This window comes from Cryptomeria japonica, chromosome 5 (assembly GCF_030272615.1).
Source record: "Cryptomeria japonica chromosome 5, Sugi_1.0, whole genome shotgun sequence".
In the NCBI taxonomy this organism is placed as follows: domain Eukaryota; kingdom Viridiplantae; phylum Streptophyta; class Pinopsida; order Cupressales; family Cupressaceae; genus Cryptomeria; species Cryptomeria japonica.
The window spans coordinates 267268454-267289275 of NC_081409.1; the positions used below are offsets into that span (position 1 = coordinate 267268454).

The following is a 20822-nucleotide window of genomic DNA, read 5'->3' on the forward strand; positions in this document are numbered from 1 at the left end:
CGACAATAGAGATAGCAGGTTCATGAGCCATTTCTGGCAGGAGCTATTCAGGCTATGTGGAACTGAACTCACTCCGAGTACGAGTTACCACCTGCAGATAGATGGGCAATCAGAGATAGTAAACAAATCGGTGGAAGGATACCTCAAGAACTATATTGCAAGGCAGCAAAAGGCTTGGGTAAAGTGGATTTACCTTTGTGAATATTGTTATAACACCACCTTCCACATGTTGATCCAGATGACACCTTTCTTGGCATTATATGGTTATGAGGCACCTAGCTTCCTGGATCTATTACTGAGTGATAGTTGAGTGCCCAGTGCTGGTGATTTACTTCAGGAGAGTCGGGACATCATAAAAGCTCTCAAGGAGAATATGGTGAAAGAACAGAACCAACAAAAACAATATGCCGATCAGAAGAGGACTGAGCGATCACTTGAGGTAAGAGATATGGTGTATTTGGTGTTGCAGCCCTATCGACAGTCCACTCTTAGAAAGAGTGGTGTAGAAAAACTTAAGCCACGCTACTATGTTCCCTTCAGAATAATCAGACGAGTGGGGGAAGTGGCTTATGAACTAGAGTTACCGGCAGATAGCAGAGTACACAATGTTTTTCATGTATCACGCCTCAAGAAGGCGTTGGGCCATCGAGTTGTACCATCTATAGTGTTGCCACCCCTAGATGATGAGGGGAAATTGATTCTGATACCTGAGGCTATACTGGATGTCCGGAGAGATAGCTGCGAAGACGGGTTATTAGAGAATATTTGATAAAATGGAAAGATTTGCCGGTAGAGGATGCTATGTGGGAGAATGAAGAAATTCTACAGCATCCTGAGTTGAGATTGCTTGGGGACAAGCAATTTCAGGGAGGGCGGAGTGTGATGTCCCCTTCTTGTCTTCAGAAGGATTAGCCTATCATCCTGACCCTCGTAAGCTAATGAGGTTGGTTAGAGGGTCTTCTGTGGATTTGTATCGTCTCCAGTGTGCAGAGAGCTTCAGTTTCGTCTTCGTTTGGCATCATTTGGACATCATTTGTTCTACTTACTATTTTTAGTAAGTCTTGGATGTTAGAGATGGACCCCTGCTATTTTTAGTAAAGGGGGTACAGTCACATACAGTCTCCTCATGTTAGCTCCCAGTTCAGACTACATTCGAAAATACAGAGTATTCATGGAGATATTAATGTTTAATTGGTTCAATTAAAAATTAATTATTTGGAGTCATATTATAAAATTATATTATAATTTTATATTATAACTTAAAGTGACTTAAGTTGAGGGTCTTGGCATCATGAGAAGGGGGGCGTATTTTTAATTAATTGAGAGCACATAACCCAAGGTCCAAATTACATTTAATAGTGCCAATTTAATGTAATAACATTTAATGTTATTAAATGAGCTTTTTAGGAGAAATCGAACTTCCTTGAGGAATATATATTTTTGAAATGAAGAAGTTCGATTCATTGTTGTTTTGGCATTCATCTTTCATTACTTTGGAGCAGAGACCAAGGGTTTTAGTTTTCTTCGCCATTGGAGAACATGAAAATCTTCAGTGCTGCAGCCATTTGAATTGGTGCAATATCCAGTGAATTTGGCTACCTGTGGGATTTTCAATCAGAGGTTCCATTTGTGCTTAATCGGTGAAGTTTGAGGCTTCGAATTGAATCAGCAGAAGGGTTATTGCTGCCAATTGGAGGACTAAGACAGGTGATATTATCCCAGCAATTATCTATCATATTCAAGCTGCAAAATACTTTTGGTATTACTGAATAACAGCTGCAAACAAGGCGTCTAGGTTAAGGGGGGGCGATTTGCCATTAGGAGTAATAAATTCCAGAAAAAAATTGAAGACGCCATACAAGGAAGAGCAATCTGCAAGCATTTCATTAGAAAAATCAGCCATATTGGAGTGGAATCAAACCATCTTGGAGCTGCTTTTTGGCAGAAATTTCCAACAGCGGATGTATTCATTTCTTCTGGGTATGCATGAGTTGTAGGAGTTTGATATTATACATATATTGGCATTGTATGAGTCATATTTGTTAATAGATGAGCAATCTTAGCATTTACAATTGAAAACTAATTCCATTTTGTTGTTTGACATTTGCGTTTTCAATCAAACCCTTACAAAAAAGCAAAAAAATTATAAAACCACAAAACCAAAATAACATATTCACAGCAGTGACGCAAGTTAGAGCCGGTAGAGTTCTTACATTGGGGACACAACTGGGGGTTGTGTAACTCAACAAGGAGCTTTTCGGGCCTTTCAGATTGGAGTTTTGGGGTTGAATCCATGGTTAAAATTGAAATATTAAAGTTGGCCTTATGTGAATAGTAACAGAGAAACATAAGATGAATAGTAAAAAGTGCCCCCCCATCCTAGTAACTTAAGTTGTTTTTTAAAAGGGAACCAACTTCACAATGAGAAATTAGACCCTCAAGGATATTTTATGATTTTAAGGCCAAATAGTAACCCCAAAATAGATAAAAAGACATTTTGCCTCTCATTTGGATTCATTCTTACATCTCCATTTTCAGATCAGTAGCTTGCATGAGGGTCTCAACAGCTTTGGGCTTCCAACAACGCCAACTTCTGGAAGAATTGGGGGATTTGGATGAAAATCCATCTCTTTTGAGTGTCAATTTCCATCAGAATTCAGTCTCAGTGTGCATATGGTAGCCTTCTTGGGGGATTTTTGAGAGGATCTATCAGTTAGAGAGTAGGTTTTCTTCAATCAGTTGCAGGGTTGACCTTCTAGAGGTCATTTCCATCTTTTTCCAACCGTGTTTCAGCTAGCCGCTCCATTTTGGGTAGAAAGGTTTCAAACCTTAGAGTGTATTGAGGGTTTTGACATTAATTGGAGCTGATTTCTATATTTCTATTGGCTAGAAACTTGCATCAGACTTATGAGTTCATGTTAATGGTATGTACTCTGCTCTTTTAAGCAAATGACAGTTTCTTAATTACCTTCCTTGTGTGTTATGCATTATATTAGATTAAATCAGCAATCTCTATGTCATATTCAAGAATCTTGAATGAACTTCAAAACCAATCAAAACAAACTACAAAAGTCAGTCAAACCCCTTCCAAAATACGTTGGCCAAAGATTTATCAGCAAACAAACAATGCACATAAACTCATAATTTGGATCACATTTGGCTAGAATTGGGTTGGGGATCTTTAAGTGGTATTAGAGCCATGATCTTGCTAGCCTGTTGGTAAAGATCAGTTGTTTTCACCTTAGTTTGGTTTGAGTTGTGATTGTGGACAGCGAAATGGGAACTACGGGAAAGGTGCCTAGCAGGGAACAAATGTTGAGGAGCCTTTACCATTCAGAACAAAAGATACTTCGAAAATTGCAGCATGTCGAAGATTCCCTTTCAAGGAAAATTAGGCACACTAATGGTTCATCTCCATCTACAAGGTCAATTAAGAGACCTGATGCCATGGTAGCAAATGATGTAATTATGAACAGCTATCATAAGTATTGTTCCCTTCCTAAGAAGGTACGTGACCTCCTTTCCTTCACAAAATTTATGGGTATACCCGAAGAGGATGATGATGAGTTGGTATGTATAAGTTCAAATCAACAATGTAAGAGGAAAGATTATTCAAATGAAGTATGCAGAAATCTACATGAAGAATTTGATAAGCATGCAAATCCGGTTCATGAAGACAAAATGATAGCATTGGGGAGTGACTCACATGAGGCTTCATCATCTTTGCATGAAGATCCACAAGAAGACTCTATAGGAGAGATAAGCATGGCTCCCCTTGATGTATGGCATGAGATTAGTATGGATAATGATGGTATGGATTCTTTAGGTGACCACAATGCATCTTGTAGTGTGATAGTTCATTCCCATGATGACAAAATTTCTACACATGAAGAAAAATCAGAACATGGCACTCTAGATTTGGGAGTCAAACATGAAGTATATATTGTGGATTCAAGCCACAAAGGTTCTAACCTTGTACATCATACCATGGAAGATGTTAAAAGGACACAAGATATGTGTGATGGGTGGTTACAAAGAGCTAAGAAGGCAAAGATGCTTGCTGCCCAAGCAAGACAGCACCTACAAGAGGTCAAAGAACTATGCAACCAGCTAGATAATACAAGGAAACAAAGGAAATCATACATTAGATCATTATTTCTTCCAAGAGAAGAATGTATACAAGTGGAGCATGCAAAGGAAGATCTTCTTGAGGTAAACAAACAAGAAGAACATGTTGTTGTGTGTGAACAAGAGAAGGGGTATAATTCAGAAAATTCAGAATGTTTATATAGTTTGCATTATGAGAATCATGAATTTCCTCTCTTAGAGAGTTCTTTCAAGGTTCAAAACTATGATGATAATGGACACACACTTGGTGGACCAGCCACTAGTTTTATACCTATTTGTGTAGAAGGAAACATTATTGATTCCATTTTCATTGAACATGCATCATCCACAATGAAAGAACAATTGCTAAGATCACATGAGGCATTTTGTCTCAGACAACTGACTATAGAGACTAAGAAATTCCCTAATAGTAAGATCTTACAATTTGATAATGTTTGGTTTGTTTTGCATACTATACCATGGAGTTGGTTAGTAATGAAAGACAGATCAGCTTTAGCAGCTAAAAATTTATGTTACTTGCAGCAGGTCACACCTCATAGGCCAGCACTCATGAAGGAACCATCTTCCCTCAAAAAAGATACAAGAAAGAGCAATAAAGACACCTTGGAAAGGTATGAGCATAATTTTGATTCTTTGAGTCGGGACAGAAATATTGTGACATCATATGGGCACAAATCCAAGAGGGATAGTGGTGACAAGAAATGTAGCATGGTAGACATTCATGAGAGAATAAATGAGCATGAGGCAATAGTGGGAACTTCTACTTGCCAACAACCTAATTTTATTACAGCAGTTAGAGAAGAACATAAATCAATTTGTATGTTGATGCCTCACCTTTATGATGTTTCCCAAGGTAATGAAAGAAAGGGCACAATCAGTTCTAAATCTCTGATTAAGGATAGAAGCATTATACTCTTTCCTTTACATGAATTTGCAGCTCCTATTCATGAAGTAATTAGTGAAATTGAGTTTTAAAATGTTGGCATACATGATGCATTGGCTAAGCATGGTTATTTTTATGATGCTTCTTCCGAAAGGATTGAATTTGTTTATTTTAGAACAACAGTAATAAATCAGTGCAATGAAGTTCGTGACATACACCATTCCATACATAATGAGAAGCAAGACTTCTATAATTCTGAGTTTATAGTTGATGTTGACAACAATATGAATGAGCATGATTTTATGGGTGTTACTCTTAGTGGATCAGCCACTCATGAATTACTTTTGGGTGTTAAGGAAGACATCTACATTTCCAATTTAATGTTGGCACCTAATTCTTATGACTGTACAACTGCTTATTGGTTGGCATTAGAGCCAAATGACATGGGTTATTTAGTGACAAGTGGTTGTCCTGCATGTGTGTTCACTATATTTTCAGAATTGTTTGGATCTACATCAGTTTATGGGTTGGATTGAAGTGTGTGGAGACACATTTACTCGATAGATAAGGTGTATGAGATGGGTTTCTTTCTTATGCATGGGTATACGGAAATCATTGACGCCACTTTAGTAGTTGCTGGTCTAATTTATAACAGAAGCCTTGAGGTGATAAATTTGACAGCTCATGAGGGGAGTTTTCAGTATGTCACACACCTTTGGACAGCAGGCTATTAAAGCATCTATGAAGGCAAACTTGGAAGGTACAAAATAAAGGTGGGTCTCATGTTGATGATTAACCATCTCCCATTTTTACATGGTTTCATTCATCTTGTTATGCAAGAGCATGTGATAAGAATTAAAGAGCCCCATTGCATGCAGGGTTCGACATTGTGCCTTTGTTTCATAACAATATTATTCCTTGATCACACTTGGAAGGCATATTTGGTTAGGGAAGAAGACAACATGGAACTTGAGTTTACCCATGGAGGTAAACAAATTGTGTTGAAGGCTACCAATAATGATAACCCAAAAATTGTGGCAGCCAAGTGTATGCAAGCATACTTTGATGATGATAATACGAATTGGAGGTATGGGGATAAATCGGATTATTCCCTTTATGACAGCAGCAACATGTCTCCTTATACTCATGACATGGCAACCTTGGAACATTGTGCTAGCAGCGGTATAATATCTTCATGTGATGATACTTCATGCTTGGCAATGGGACTTAATAAAGGTATCCATTCAGAAAATTCATTGGTAGCAAAGGAATTGCATCATCATTTGGTAACTTTAGTGGGTACATCTTTAAAACCAGCCCTTGATGTAGCCAATATGCTTGATGACTCCAAAGGTATGAATACAAGCGAACAATTCAGTCCTCATTCTCTGACTTATAACAGCAGTGATTCATCCTCCCCTTTTCATGACGTTGGCACTCCTAATCATTGGGAAATGAGTCATAATAATTTTATTATGGTGGGTACTCATGAAGAATGCTTTGGTCATGATGAGTCACATGGTATATCTCATTTTAGGACTAGGTTTAAACACTTTAGAGCAGCTGATATAACTCAGACCCAAATGATGAATGATGATTGGCTAGAAATGGCAAGGCAAGCCAAGTTATTGGCTCAACAAGCCAAGATCAATCTTCAACATGTTCATGATGTTCACCATTCATTTGATGATGAGAGACATGAGTTGCTTAATTCAGAATTTCCAGTTGAGGTATTTGCTCATTCTCTCAGTGATGATAGTGATTTGGTTGATGACTTTCTTAGTGGGCCAGCCACTTGAGAGTTGTCTGTGTTGAAACAGTGTTGGCATACATACTTCATTTTTGAGTTTGTCACCTATTTCACTTGATATGGCAGCGATATCTTTGTTGATTGGTGACTTCATATTCTTCGATTCCTTATAGACTAGTGACTGTCCTAGTTGGAATCATATGGCATATCCAAACTTTTCATTGTCTACATCAGTTTCCCAGTGGTATGGTACTGTTTGGAGGTATACCTTTAGGATAGAGTTGGAGTGTGGAGTGATTTTCGTTGATTGGCATTGGTTTGCTGACATGTTTGATATCTCATTTATTGCTGATCAGAGTTATAACAGCGAAGTTGAGTGGCCATTTATGTTGGTTCATTGGCATGTGGGGGTTTGCTTTCACATTGTTTTGATATTCTACATGCTTGTATGGTCACTTCAAGGTGATCATTTGACATTCCCCTACTTCATCTTCTACAGGAGATTTTTCATTTTGATATGGGATCCAGGCATTGATTTGCTTGGTCAATTATTCCACATGGATTCCAATATGTTGCTTCATGGTTTGTGGTGCTTGAGCATTTTAATTAGAGTGGAGCAACGGGCTATTTGGTGTTTGCTTATGGGCAAGCAATCTCGGGAAGGGAGGATTGTAATGTCCCTTCCTTAGGCATCTTAGACTTGAGCAGAGGTTGACCTACTATTAGGGTCTCGTAGGTCAGCAATGTGGTTTGGGGACCCAGCCGAGGGTTGTGGAACTCAACAAGGAGCTTTTCGGGCCTTTTAGATTGGAGTTCTAGGGTTGCTTCCATGGTTAAATTGAGATATTAAAGTTAGCCTTATGTGAATAGTAAAAAGTGGATAGTAACAGAGAAACATAAAATGAATAGTAAAAAGTGCCCCCCAATCCTAGTAACTTAAGTTGTTTTTTAAAAGGGGGCCAAGTTCACAATGCGAAATTAGACCCTCGAGGATATTTTATGATTTTAAGGCCAAATAGTAACCCAAAAATAGATAAAAAGACATTTTGCCTATCATTTGGATTCATTCTTACATCTCCATTTTCAGATCAACAGCTTGCATGAGGGTTTCAGCAGCTTTGGGCTTCCAAGAACGCCAACTTCCAGAAGAATTGGGGGATTTGGACGAAAACCCATCTCTCCGGGTGTCAATTTCCATCATAATTAAGTCTCAGAGTGCATATGGCAGCCTTCTTGGGGGATTTTTGAGTAGATCTATCAGTTAGAGGGCAGATTTTCTTTAATCAGTTGCAGGGTCGACCTTCTAGAGGTCATTTCCATCTTTTTCTAGCCATGTTTCAGCTAGCCGCTCCATTTTGGGTAGAAGGGTTTCAAACCCTAGAGTGTATTGAGGGTTTTGACATTAATTGGAGCTGATTTCTATATTTCTATTGGCTGGAAACTTGCATCAGACTTATGAGTTCATGTTAATGGTATGTACTCTGCTCTTTTAAACAAATGACAGTTTCTTAATTACCTTGCTTGTGTGTTATAACTTATGCATTATATTAGATTACATCAGCAATCTCTATATGTCATATTCAAAAAATCTTGCATAAACTTCAAAACCAATCAAAACAAAAAAAAAATCAGTTAAACCCCTTCCAAAATACGCTGGCCAAAGATTTATCAGCAAACAAACAATGAACATAACCTCATAATTTGGATCAGATTTGGTTAGAATTGGGTTGGGGATCTTTCAGAGAATGAAAACCTTCACATAGTCCATCCATTGTGAAAGTGAAAGATCTTTCCTAGTGGATTTGTGTAGGTGGTTTCAACCCAAGAACTACGTAAGGTCTTATTTGCATAGATTTCAATGTATTTCCAGATCTTTTGGAGGAGGGTTTATTGTGAATAATAAAAGGACGAAAGACCAGATTTGGGAGCACTAAATGCAGATTTGTCCAGCATTAATGCTGGTCATACCATCCCAGAGGCAGATTGTACAGCTTAGGGAAGTGCGTGAGCATCCAAGGGCCAAATGCCTAGGGTTTGGAGCAGATTTAGGCAAGAAAAGGGGTGCCTAGGAGTCTTTTATGCACAAATGACAATTTGAAGTTGGAGCAGCTAGGGTTTGCAGGGTTTTGACACCATTTTGGAGTCTAAGTTTGCTGATATCAGACCAATATCGATCTTATTTTGTAACAACAAATGGGTATGTTGGTATTGTCTTTTTGAGTCAATTTGGCCATTTGAGTATTTTTATTTTTAATGATATATTGTTGACCAAACTCTGTATCAGTTCTGAAAATAAATTGCAGCTTGTGGGTATTTCAAAAAATAAAAATATCAATGTTTATTAATGTTTATTTGATTTGGGTATTGTTGCAAACACTTCTATACAATATTCAAAACAAAAAAAGTAGGGTGCATATTACAGTGGTATAAAAGCAATGTATCTTGCCATCCTGAAGGGTTCAAGGTAAATGAACAGTTGGCATGACTTGGGTATGACTAATGCAGCCTTATACACACCCACCTTATACACACCATTACAACCTTAGAAGAAATAGATCTAACCCAAACATTGAAGAACAACCAAAAATTGCCTTCATTGTGGAAGGTGAAAGGGTTGAAGTAAACATGGGTGATAAAGAGCATAGAGACAAAGTGCATAGGGACCACCAAGAACCTAGCACCACAAACATTCTCAATGACTTGGCTAGAGGACAATGTGAGTTACACCAGAATATTGCTTAGATGTGCAACATAATGGCTCAACATATTTTGGGTAACAATAATAATAACTATGTTATCCCAAATTTTCAGGAAGGGGGCAACAGGACGTGTTTTTGGGACAGCGATTTCTTTTGCCAATTTTAGGGATGGCTAGGGGGTGGCAATATAAAATGTAGGGAAGTTTAAAATATGCATATGAAAACATAGATAAAACATGCATATATACATTATATTCATATGAAAACATTATATTCAATTGATGCCCTTGTTTGACAACCAATATTGATAATACTGATTAGTCTACATTAGCCGTTCCCATTGATGTTCATTTCCAGCCCAAGCACGTGATTTGAAGGAGTATGAGTGGTTTCCAGCCTGAAAAGTATGGTCCAGTACAAGACGTACCTCTTGCACACCCGACGTGATTTGCTGTGTATGATTCCCTGCATTTCTTGGGCCCTTTGTTGCTGTTTGGTGGTGTTAGTGGTGTATGTTTCTGCTGGATAATTTTGAGAGTTGTTCTTTGATGTTTTCGGAAGGTGTTTGATGATTTTTGTAGCAGATTTGACCTGCAAACAATTGAATATCAGACCTGCAATTAAGTTTGAGCTTTGCACAGTGGTTTCCAAACTTGACATTAATCATTCCAACACTTGTTTGCAAGTAGTTCATTGTTTCTTTCTGGTTGGAGGATATTTTGATAGTATTCTATTACTATTATGACCTACAACCGCTTCTTTATGCACTACCAGGTTTTGGGTGTTTGTGAAATTGATTACCAAATTGTTGTTCATATTTTTGAGTGCTTTTGGCTATGATTCAGACCTATTTATCCTTCATATGAATGAAACGTCCAATGTTGTAGACTTGCAACCACATTTTTACACACTACCAAGTTCTGAGTGTTTGTGAAATTTATTTCCAGGCTGTTGTTCATTATTTCTAAGTGCTTCTGGCAATGATTCAGACATGTTTACCCTTCATATCAATGAAAAATCTAGTGTTTACAGACCTATAATCACTTTCATAAGCATTACCAAGTTTCAGGGGTTTGTGAAATTGAGTTGTGCTTCCTGCCCAAATCTGTTGCAACACTTATCCCAGTGTTTTCCAGACTTGTTGTAATTAGAACTGACATATGTAGTTTAACATGTATGAAATTTTGCAAACACTTGTGCACTATTTCTGAGGTGTGGGGACCCACAAAAAGAAATAAAAAAATGTTTTTTTTTAAGCGTGAGTCTTTTTTTTAAATGTGCTGGGAAAGGGGGGATGGTTGGCTGTCCCCATGACAGTTAGGGGATGTCAGAGGCGTCCCCAACCATCCCGGGGATGGGGGGATGTCTTTGACAACTGGGAACATTGTCCCCTTTTTTGGGGACATTTCCTACTGAAACCCCCTTTTTGGGGACACTATGGGGACATCCCCTAGCTGTCCCCATGTCCTCGGGATGGGGACAGGGGATTTGGGCCTAGGGACATATCCTTGGGTAACCTTTAATTATAACAATAACAATAATGGTAACAATGCACATGATAGGAACCATGGAAATGGGGATGGTTCGGTTAATGACAGGGCCAAATCAATAAACTAGGGCTGGATCAGCTAGCTCAAGGCTCCTAATTCATAACTTTCCTTCAAGGAATAACCCTTAGGTTGAAAATGAACCAACACAACAAGAGTTGCAAGATCAAATTTAACAAAGTTGAGGGATTCAAGTGTAGATAAAATGAAACGTCCTTCTGCTTGAAACATAGACCACATAGAGGTGGAGGTGGTAGGCCTCATAACCAAGATCTCCAGAGGAAGGTCAGTAAATTATCGATCCGTTATTATGATAGATTTGAGAAAACTAGAGCAAGGGCTTGGGTTCAAAATTGGATACCTATTTTCAGCTCAATCCCATGCCAAAAGATGAGACTATCAAATATGTAGCTATTCATTTATATGGCAGTGCTCATGAGAGGTGGCATCACGGGATGGTCACATTAGAACATGGTTGGATTGATTCATATACTGAATTCATTAAGAGGCTAATCAAGAGAATTGATAGAAAGGATCCAAAATTACATTTTAATGAGTTGGCACAACTTAAAAAATGGGGTTCTCTGGATATATACATTGTTGATTTCCAGAGGTTGTCGGTAATGGTGACAAATATTTTAGAGAGGAGACTAATTGTGCTATTCAAGGATGGGCTATTAGACCCATTGAGAGATTGGATTAAGGTTCTTAGTCCACCTATGTTACAAGATGCAATCATGAAAGCTAGGGGCATCGAGTCCTCCACTTCTAAAAGTAAATTGCAGTCAAGGATTCCTATATAAGCACAAAGACAAAAAGGCATTTTCAGAAGGATTCCAATCAGTCTAGACATGAGTCAACTAGGTTGGAGAGTGATCAACTCAATGAACTTAGAAAGAAAAAAATTATGTTTTCAATGTAGGGAACCATGGGACCCATCTCATAAGTGTGCTATTAAAGCAAAGGATAAACAAATTGAGTATTTTTGAGCGGATGAAACAACTTTAGAAAAACCACTCTCTTTGATACAAGTGCCACACACAATTTCATTGATGAGGGTTTTGTAGCCAAGAGGGGACTCAAAATTTTGGGTTTAAAGTAATGGTTGCAGATGGATTTAAACTTAATTCCACACAAAAGATCTTTGCCCTGAGTATAAAACTCGGTGAGTAAGAGTTGAAAATGGTTTTCTATGTGATGAGCATCAGAGATACTAATGTGGTTCTTGGCATGCACTGGGTGCGGACCCTTGGAGAGTTTACTATGAATTTGCATACCATGGAGGTGAGGTTTGAGTCAAATGGTAAGAATAAAGCGCTCAGAGGTATGCTAGATGGTGGTCTAAGGGTATTCTTCTTCAAGAGAATAGAGAGGCTAATTAGGCATGATCAAGTGGAATGGGTTGTAGAGTGCATCATAATGCCTACAGTTACACTAAAGCAGAAGAACAACTATCATCCAGATATTCAGATTCTATTGTCCTAGCATAGCAAGGTGTTTTGTAGTATACATCTTAGAACACCACCAGATAGAGGCATTAAGCATGTTATAGGAGGCGTCCAAATTGGTGATCACTACACCATACAGACATCCAAAGAGGCACAAGGATGAAATTAAAAAAGGCTATTAAGAAATTTCTTGATATGGGGCACACAAGACCAAGAAAGAGTCCTTTTACTTCTTCAGTAATGCTGGTTACGAAAAAGGATGGCACAATGCAAATGTGCATAGATTACAGGGCACTGGATATCCCATTCCTTGGATTGGCGAGTTACATGGCACTTGTTATTTTTCCAAAATTGATTTGAGCTTAGGCTACCATTAGATTAGGATGAAGGAGGAGGATGTGGAGGAGACAACATTCAGATGTCATTTAGGTCACTTTGAGTTCTTGGTGATGCCTTTCAGGTTGACTAATGCCTCAGCCATTTTCTAGTCATGTGTAATGTTCCCCAAATTAATAAATAAACCATGAAAATAAAGATAGCATGATATTAATTATTTTTATATTAATATTCTAATCTGGGATTAATATAAATAATTAATATTGTTAACTTATATGGTTAATTAACGCACTTTGAATAAAGGTAGTTCGTAAAACTACTTTGTAGGTGAATAAATTGACATAGTGTGAGATGTCGAAGCATGGTGGAGAAGATAATTTCATTCCTGTGTGGTGGAATACAAACAAAATTCAATCGTCCTTTCGTCAGTGAAGACTGGCCTATTGGTGGAATCATGATAGCGTGAACAGAGAAGTGGCAACGTGAAACTGGGAGCGAAGTCATGCTGGGATATCTCCGTGGAATATCGTGAGATCAGAGCGCATCTTTCATATTCCTCATGCTCGTATCTAGGGAGATCTCCTGACGAAGAGACCAGACGATTTCACATTCTTTACGCTCATATCGGGGTGGCAACTGACACAATGACAAGACGATACGAACATTGTGTATCTCGTGACAAGAAGGCTTGATATCAGGTTATATTCCCTACAGCGTGGTATTGCAGACAATGCGCAGTGGCTGTGACGGGAGTGCAGATCGTGGTCTTATTGTCTATTCCGTAGAAGATCAACGGGAATAGAGTTTGGGTGGTGAAACGTCGGCATCCACGAAAGATCAGCGGGAATAGAGTTCGGATGGTGAAACGTCGGCATCCACAGGTATATAATCCACGTTGACAACCAATGGACATACGGAGATTTTCCGGAGGACTACTGCGATGATCTTTGGCACTGCCAACCCCGCGAACTAACAGGTGCACCATGGACATTTAATTATATTTTATTGAATGTGTACAATGTCTGCTCAATCAATGGTAAAATGATCAATAAACATGAAAGCTAATGTTGGACTGCATGATATATATTGATGAATGAAATTCATATACATCTCAATAAATAACTAAGTTAAACCATACACCTCTGCATAATCTGGTCATAAGCATTTAATTACAGTCAGTCCCCAGTAAGGAATTTTACATCATGTATGAACTAGGTCTTCCATAAACAACTTAGGAAGTTTGTCCTTATATCTTTGATGATATCTTAATCTTCAACAAAACATAGGAAGAACAAAAAAGGCACCTTGATGAGGTATTGAGCATTCTACAATTGGAAGCATTATAAGTCTAGGAATCTAAATGTGAATTTGGCATGATAGAGCTTATCTACCTTGGCCACATCATTAGCTCTAAGAGTGTGAGAATAGATTTTGAGAAGATTAAAGCAATTGTTGACTAGCTTACACCCATGAAACTCTCATAGCTCAAAGAATTCTTTGGATTATGTAGATTTTATAGAAGGTTTGATAAGGGGTTTTCATAGACAACAACAACACTCACAAATCTGACCAAGGAGCTTTTGTGTGGTTAGATGTAGCACAAAGTTGTTTTGATGTAATGTCCCCATCCTAGTCAGGGACATTGGTTTGAGGAGTTTGAGGAGTTAGCCTATTTTTGGACCCTTGTAGGCTAACAGGGTATGGATAAGGGGGTCAGTAATGCAGTATCTTGAGGAGTGGTCTATCTATTTGTTCTAGTTCAATGTTGAGTTCAGTTCTGGTCTTCATTTCATCAGTTTCTAACATTATATGAGGATTTCCTAATTTTTAGGGAAAAACTGCTAAAAATAGACATGGTCCTATTTTCATTGGTGTGGCGAACTGTGGCCCCAACTTCTGACAGATTCAGTTTCCGAGCAATAATGAGAGAGATATGAATTTTTTAGTGGTTCCACAGGCAATTAATATTTTAAAGAAATATTAATATAAAATCACAAAGGGAATCACTTAAATTTATATAAGTGAAAAATTAATATCTCCTAAGCTAGGCGTTGCTTTTAGGGTTAAGTTGGGAACCTTAAAAGCAAGTTATGATTTTTAAATCCCTAATTGCCAAAAATCGTACTTTTTGGGTATTTAGGCAGACAAGATGGAAATTAAACCTCATTCATTGATATTGAGCATTTGACATTTCTTCTGAGCACTTGCCTATGGTGGCTAGGGTTTGGACCTGTTTTGGAGAGCATGCATTCTTCAGAATTCAGTAGCTTTGAGATTGTGAAAGATCAATCGAATTGTTGCAGCTTGGTTGGCTTCATTTAGAAGTCAAATTGAATTGAATTGGGGCAGATTTGGCTTCTTACAAGGCAGATTTGTTGTAGGTTTCCTATTTACTGTTTTGTTGTTAACTCTTTTGTGGTTTGGAGGCTTCTTTTCCGAAACACAGAGCTTGCTCATTTATTGGCGCCATCTTCCACTATTTGGGTGTCTTAGTATTAAATAAGAGCAGATCTGAATTGTTTCAGAATAAAAATCAGAACTTTGTAAGTTGCTGATTGAATTCTTTTAATTCAATAAATTGGCTAAGGACCTACGGGTATGCTTCTAAATTCTCCAGTTTATTGTTTCAATTGATTAAATTCATGTATTATTTCAATATGTGTTGCAAATTAAAGAAACCCCCTTCTGCAACTTCTGTCTATTTCTGAAAGACCATCTTAATAATCAAAATTACAAAGAAGATCTACAAATTACAGCAGGTTGAAGAGTTGAACCAGCAAGGGTTCATCACATTTGACCATTTCAAACAGGTGATGAGTGCTTGCCCAGTCTTTTCTATTCTTGATATCTCCAAACATTTTGAGTTGGAGTGTGATTTCTCAGGAGAATGAATAGGTGTTGTACTAATGCAGCATAAGCATTTGATTGCCTTCAAAAGCAGGAAGTTGAGTGGCATAAAAAAGAGTTATCCATATAAGACAAAGAGATGTTGGCTATTATGCATTCTTTGGCGAAATTCAAACCATATCTTGTTGGAGGCAAGTTCATTGTTAAGACCAATCACAACAATTTAAAATACTTATTGAAATAGAAGGATTTTAATGATGAACTACAAAAATGGGTTAGCAAACTTTAGGTATATGACTTTGACATTGTATAATCAAAGGAAAGAAAAATGTGGTTGTTGACGCACTATCTAAGAGACTTCATTTGTGTTCTTTAGTAGTGATTACTGCTGATTGGAGGGAATTGATCTCAACAAAATATACTAAGGACACGGGCTACAACCATTATTGTTGATACTATATAGGATAATAGGTACACTGTGATTAATGAACTGATTATTCATAAGGAAAGAATATATCTAGTACCCAATTCAGAGCTTAAGGCAATGATTCTGAGGACTTTCCACAATGCACCTATTTTTGGTCACTTAGGTTTCTTCAAAACTTACAAGAAAATCCAAGAGATTTTCACTTGGAAAGGACTTGAAAATGAAGTCCTTAAGTATGTTCGAGAGTGTCCCACATCCTAGCGAAACAAGAATGAACACGCTTACCTTGTTGGTTTATGGCAGCCCATGCCTATTCCCAAATAACAATGGGAGTGTATCTCTATGGACTTCATTACAAGGCTCCCGAAAGTATAGGGTAAGGATTGTGTATATGTTGTTGTAGATAGATTGACAATTTGCACATTTCTTTGCCACTTTAGCAACTTATACAGTAGCATAGGTAGTGGATTTGTTCTTTAGGGAGATATTAGACTTCATGGGATGACTAGGAGCATTGTTAATGACAAAGACAACAAGTTCCTGAGTCTTTTTTGGCAGGAAATCTTTAGGTTGAGTGGGACTGAGCTCACACCTAGTACCAACTATCACCCATAGGCAAATGAACATACATAGATAGTTAACAAATGAATGGAGGGATACCTCAAAAATGACATTTCAAGGTGGTAAACAACATGGGTTAGATGTCTGCACCTTGATGAGTACTATTATAATACCACCTACCACATGTCTATCAAGATGTCACCATTTATGGCATTGTATGGATATGAAGCTCCAAACTTTATTGATCTACTTTTTGGGCACAGTATGGTGCCTAAGGGAAGGGATTTGTTACAGGAAATTCAAGACATAATGAAGTCTTTGAAAGAGAACTTGCAACAAGCACAAAATCAATAGAAGATGTACACAATCAGCATCGCAATTTTTTTTTTTTAAGATTGGTGACATGGTATACCTGAGGTTAGAGGCCTATAGGCAGTCCATTCTCAAGAAGAGTGGGTCGGAGAAACTTAAGCCATAGTATAGAGTTAGAATCATGGACTAATAGTATAGAGTTCATAATGTTTTTTATGTATCACACCTCACAAAGGCATTGGGGTATAATGTAGTTACCCCTTTTGAGATGTCACCACTAGACGAGGGGAAGTTTATTTCAATCCTAAGGTAATTATTGACACTAGGGAATACACTACGGAGGAAGACCATTAAAAAGTATCTGGTAAAGTGGAAGAATCTATCGGTAGAGGATGTGAAATGAGAAAGTGAAAAGATCTTACACCATCTACAATTGCATTTGCTTGGAGATAAGCAATTTTGGTGAGGGAGGACTATAATGCCCCCTTCCTAAGCACTGACAACTTGGTGACCATTAGCCTATTCGATGGGTTCCCGTAGACTAATGTGGTTGGGTTAGGGAACTCCTTGGGACTTGGAGACTTTGTAGTTCAGCTTATTTGGTATTTACAACTATTTCTTTGAGCTCAATTCAGGAAGAGATGCATTATGACACTTTTAAGGGTGGTCTCGGGCAATTAGTCCATTATTACTATTTTTAGTAAGTCTCCTTCTTGGAACCAACTTGGTCCCTCAACATCACTTACCTCCTGGCATGGACGGTTAGTGCATTTAATGTTTATTTGGTGATATTTAGTGATCAAAGGAATTATTTTAAATAACGTTAAAAATATAAGTTAAATTAAGTATTTAAGTGACTTTATAAAGGTCGTCTAGGGGACATAATGTTTTGGTCTATGACCCCACCTAGACCTTAAGGACTTGCAAAAAACTTAAAATAGGCATCTAAGCCTTATTCCAAATTACTCCCAAGTTTTAGTAATAGTAAGGGCTTGGTGTTGCCAAAAACAAAGTGATGAAATTGTGAAAACAATGAAGGTTTGCATGATTTTGAAGGCCATTATTTGTGATTGGTGATGGGGGCTCCGCCCCTTGACCCCGCCTTCTATCACAATACGGAACATACTAAGGGTGTTGCCACCAAACCACACAAGGGGCTCTACCTTTCAACCTAAATGGGGTCTTTGGCCCTAGAGCCTCATGAGAGGAGCTGCTTCTTTACCCCATTAAGGTCTCTACCCCTAGACTTCAATGAGGGCTTTGCCCCTCAACCATACTATGGGCTCCATCCCCAACCTCCACCTACCAACACCTCACTGCCATTCCCTCACCGTTCCCAAATCTAGGCCCTTGGTTCCGTCATCCCTGAGACCTATCCCATGTATCCCCTTGTCCCAAGAATCCATAGAACATAGGTTATTACTATAGTAAAGCATCATTGATAGCCACATTAATGACCACCTTATTGCTATAACAACAAAGATGAACATGCATAATATTATATATGAAAAAACTCTAAATAAAACCCATCCATTCATCTTCATAGTTACCATGATGAAAGAGGAATTCTAGAATAGCCATCCCTCAGAAGAGGAGAATAATTCACTTTCCCTTTCACTTTTTCTAATTTGGTAAACCATTATACATTTTTAGCACTACAACAGAATGTATGCCAGCATAGTCCTATAATTATATTTACACAACTGATAACTCTAAACTTCACCGCAGCAAAACTTTTTCTTTTCCCAAAAGCATTGTTGTAATATATAGATATATTAATCATATGAAATGATGTTAAGTGCTAAAAGCAAATGGGGTTCCAAAGTAGAGGTTTGGATCCAAACCCTAGGAGACACGATAAGTGTTGAAATTGGTAAACAAACACCAGATTGGAGCATCCAACACACTAGGTTTAGTCATGTAACATCATAGATAGATAGAAACTAACCTGCTTGTCAAGCATGAGTTTAGCGACTTTGCATTATGAATTTTACTTGCAAATTTTAAAGCACCACTGAAGATGCATGTAAAAGTATGAACATTGGCGGTTTAGTAGCGATAATGGGGCCCCAACCAGCATAGGCTCATTATATATCGATACGACTCTACCAAGAAATGCAGTCAAGGTGTGCCTAGTGGATTAAAACCAAATTGGTAAAAGAAATTCTACATTGAAAGCATGCTTGTAACAACTAATAGTAAAGGCTGCAAAATTTTTAAAATAGTCAGTTAGTGGTAGATAATTTTGACCTACTTTTGGTCATCCATTGACATTAATGTAATTTCTTTCTCTCTTTCTTTCTTCATATAGAAACAATTTTTTATTTGGACTAAATGATTTAATTACTGTTGAGATTTCCAAATAATTGAACAAGCTGATCACACATTTTCCTCACCTTATCTCAACTTTCCCAGTTGTATATAATAGAATAAGACCAACACCTCTAGAACTGTGAAAGGCTGATGCCCATATGCAGGTAGTTTGAAATTTTTCTTTCAGATATACCTTCTTCATACCCTGTAATTACAAACACTCTATTGAACACAGTAAATGAAATGTTAAAATCTAGAACTGCTGCAAAACATAATGTTATGACAGTAGTCTTGAAATATACCGGACCTGTACAATGGCTGATCCAGAATATAACCACATACAGTTATCTGAGCAGACTAATAATAAAGTCTGAGGTGTATCAGTACGTGAGACATTAGTTTGTTCACAATGAATTGATTGTTTAGCCGAGTCCAATTTGTCATCCCTATTTCCATTTGCATGATTGATATCCGGTTCTGCATTTCATTGTCACAATATACAGAACTTAAGTTCTATAAGGCAGTCTGGGGAGAGCATTTGATTTCAAGTTTGTAGAAAATCTTAACCCACTGAGTTCCATGTATTTTTCTTCTAGAAATATATGCAAAAGGAAACCAAATACCTGCATCTTTATACAATAGAGAAAATCAGATAACATGACTAGCTCTAATTGTTACAAAATCAAACCTAAAACATGCATGAATATTGCAGTAGATGGGTTCTTAGGTCGCAGAATAGATGAAGTAAGACAATCTCCTGTTTCTCCATTGAGAGCTATCACTGATGCATCTCTTGCTGCTACAAATAAAATTAATGTTGTTGAACTGTGAAGTATGCAGTTTTCAAACTGCAGAGCACATATACTTGGAGAGGATCCAGAGAAGTAAGATTTATGCGATAATACAGTGCACGATTTTGTATCAATGACTGAAACCTGCAAGTAAATGAAAGTATTCTTGAAAGAATCAAACAAATAGTTTTTGAAAGGGAATGTCTGCAAAAGCATCTTTAATTAGCAAACCTTTAGGCTGTAAGGATAAAGATACTTTTGACATATCCTAGGATTACTACAAGAAAGCATATAGAAATATTGTTTAGCAAAGCCTCAAAAGAACTATGGCATTTTTTATCATAGCTTGCAAGTTTGACATACCAAGCCTTCTTGGCAGCCAGCAGCAACACGTGTAGAAGACCTGTCAATAGAGATGCAGCAAATTTTCGACTTGTGAACTTTGAGTACCCCGAGTTTTTGAAACCCAGTAGCAAAGTCCCAGGAAGCTCCTGTATATAAGAAACCAAATAAAATACTAAAAATTGGCACTAGTGCAGATTATTATTGTGTAGAGGCCGTGAGGGATATATTTGTTGTAACTATAAGGCCTAGAAACAAAAGATACTTTACTGATCTGTAAGGAACTGCAAAAGAATATTTAACAAAGTAATCTTAGAGAAAAAATATAGCTAGGATGTTTAAGATTTGAACTTCTCTCTACTCATCTTTATGTCTTTTCCTAAAAATCAGAATATTGAAACTGGAATCACACAAAGCTGATAACAAGTGAAGATTCAA

The 20822-nt window shown here is 37.6% G+C and overlaps 1 protein-coding gene across 5 annotated transcripts in view; it reads right to left on the reverse strand.

Moving 5' to 3' along the window:
- LOC131035216 (uncharacterized) overlaps nucleotides 1-20822 on the reverse strand; it is a 324651-nt gene that overhangs the window by 127176 nt on the left and 176653 nt on the right. For all 5 annotated transcript variants that reach the window (XM_057966868.2, XM_057966870.2, XM_057966869.2 and 2 more), the window contains exons 13-16: nucleotides 20406-20533; nucleotides 19940-20186; nucleotides 19559-19728; nucleotides 19335-19456 (exon numbers count right to left, since the gene is read on the reverse strand). In XM_057966868.2, the coding sequence (XP_057822851.2) occupies nucleotides 19335-19456; nucleotides 19559-19728; nucleotides 19940-20186; nucleotides 20406-20533 (667 nt within the window). The remainder of the gene's footprint in view (nucleotides 1-19334; nucleotides 19457-19558; nucleotides 19729-19939; nucleotides 20187-20405; nucleotides 20534-20822) is intronic.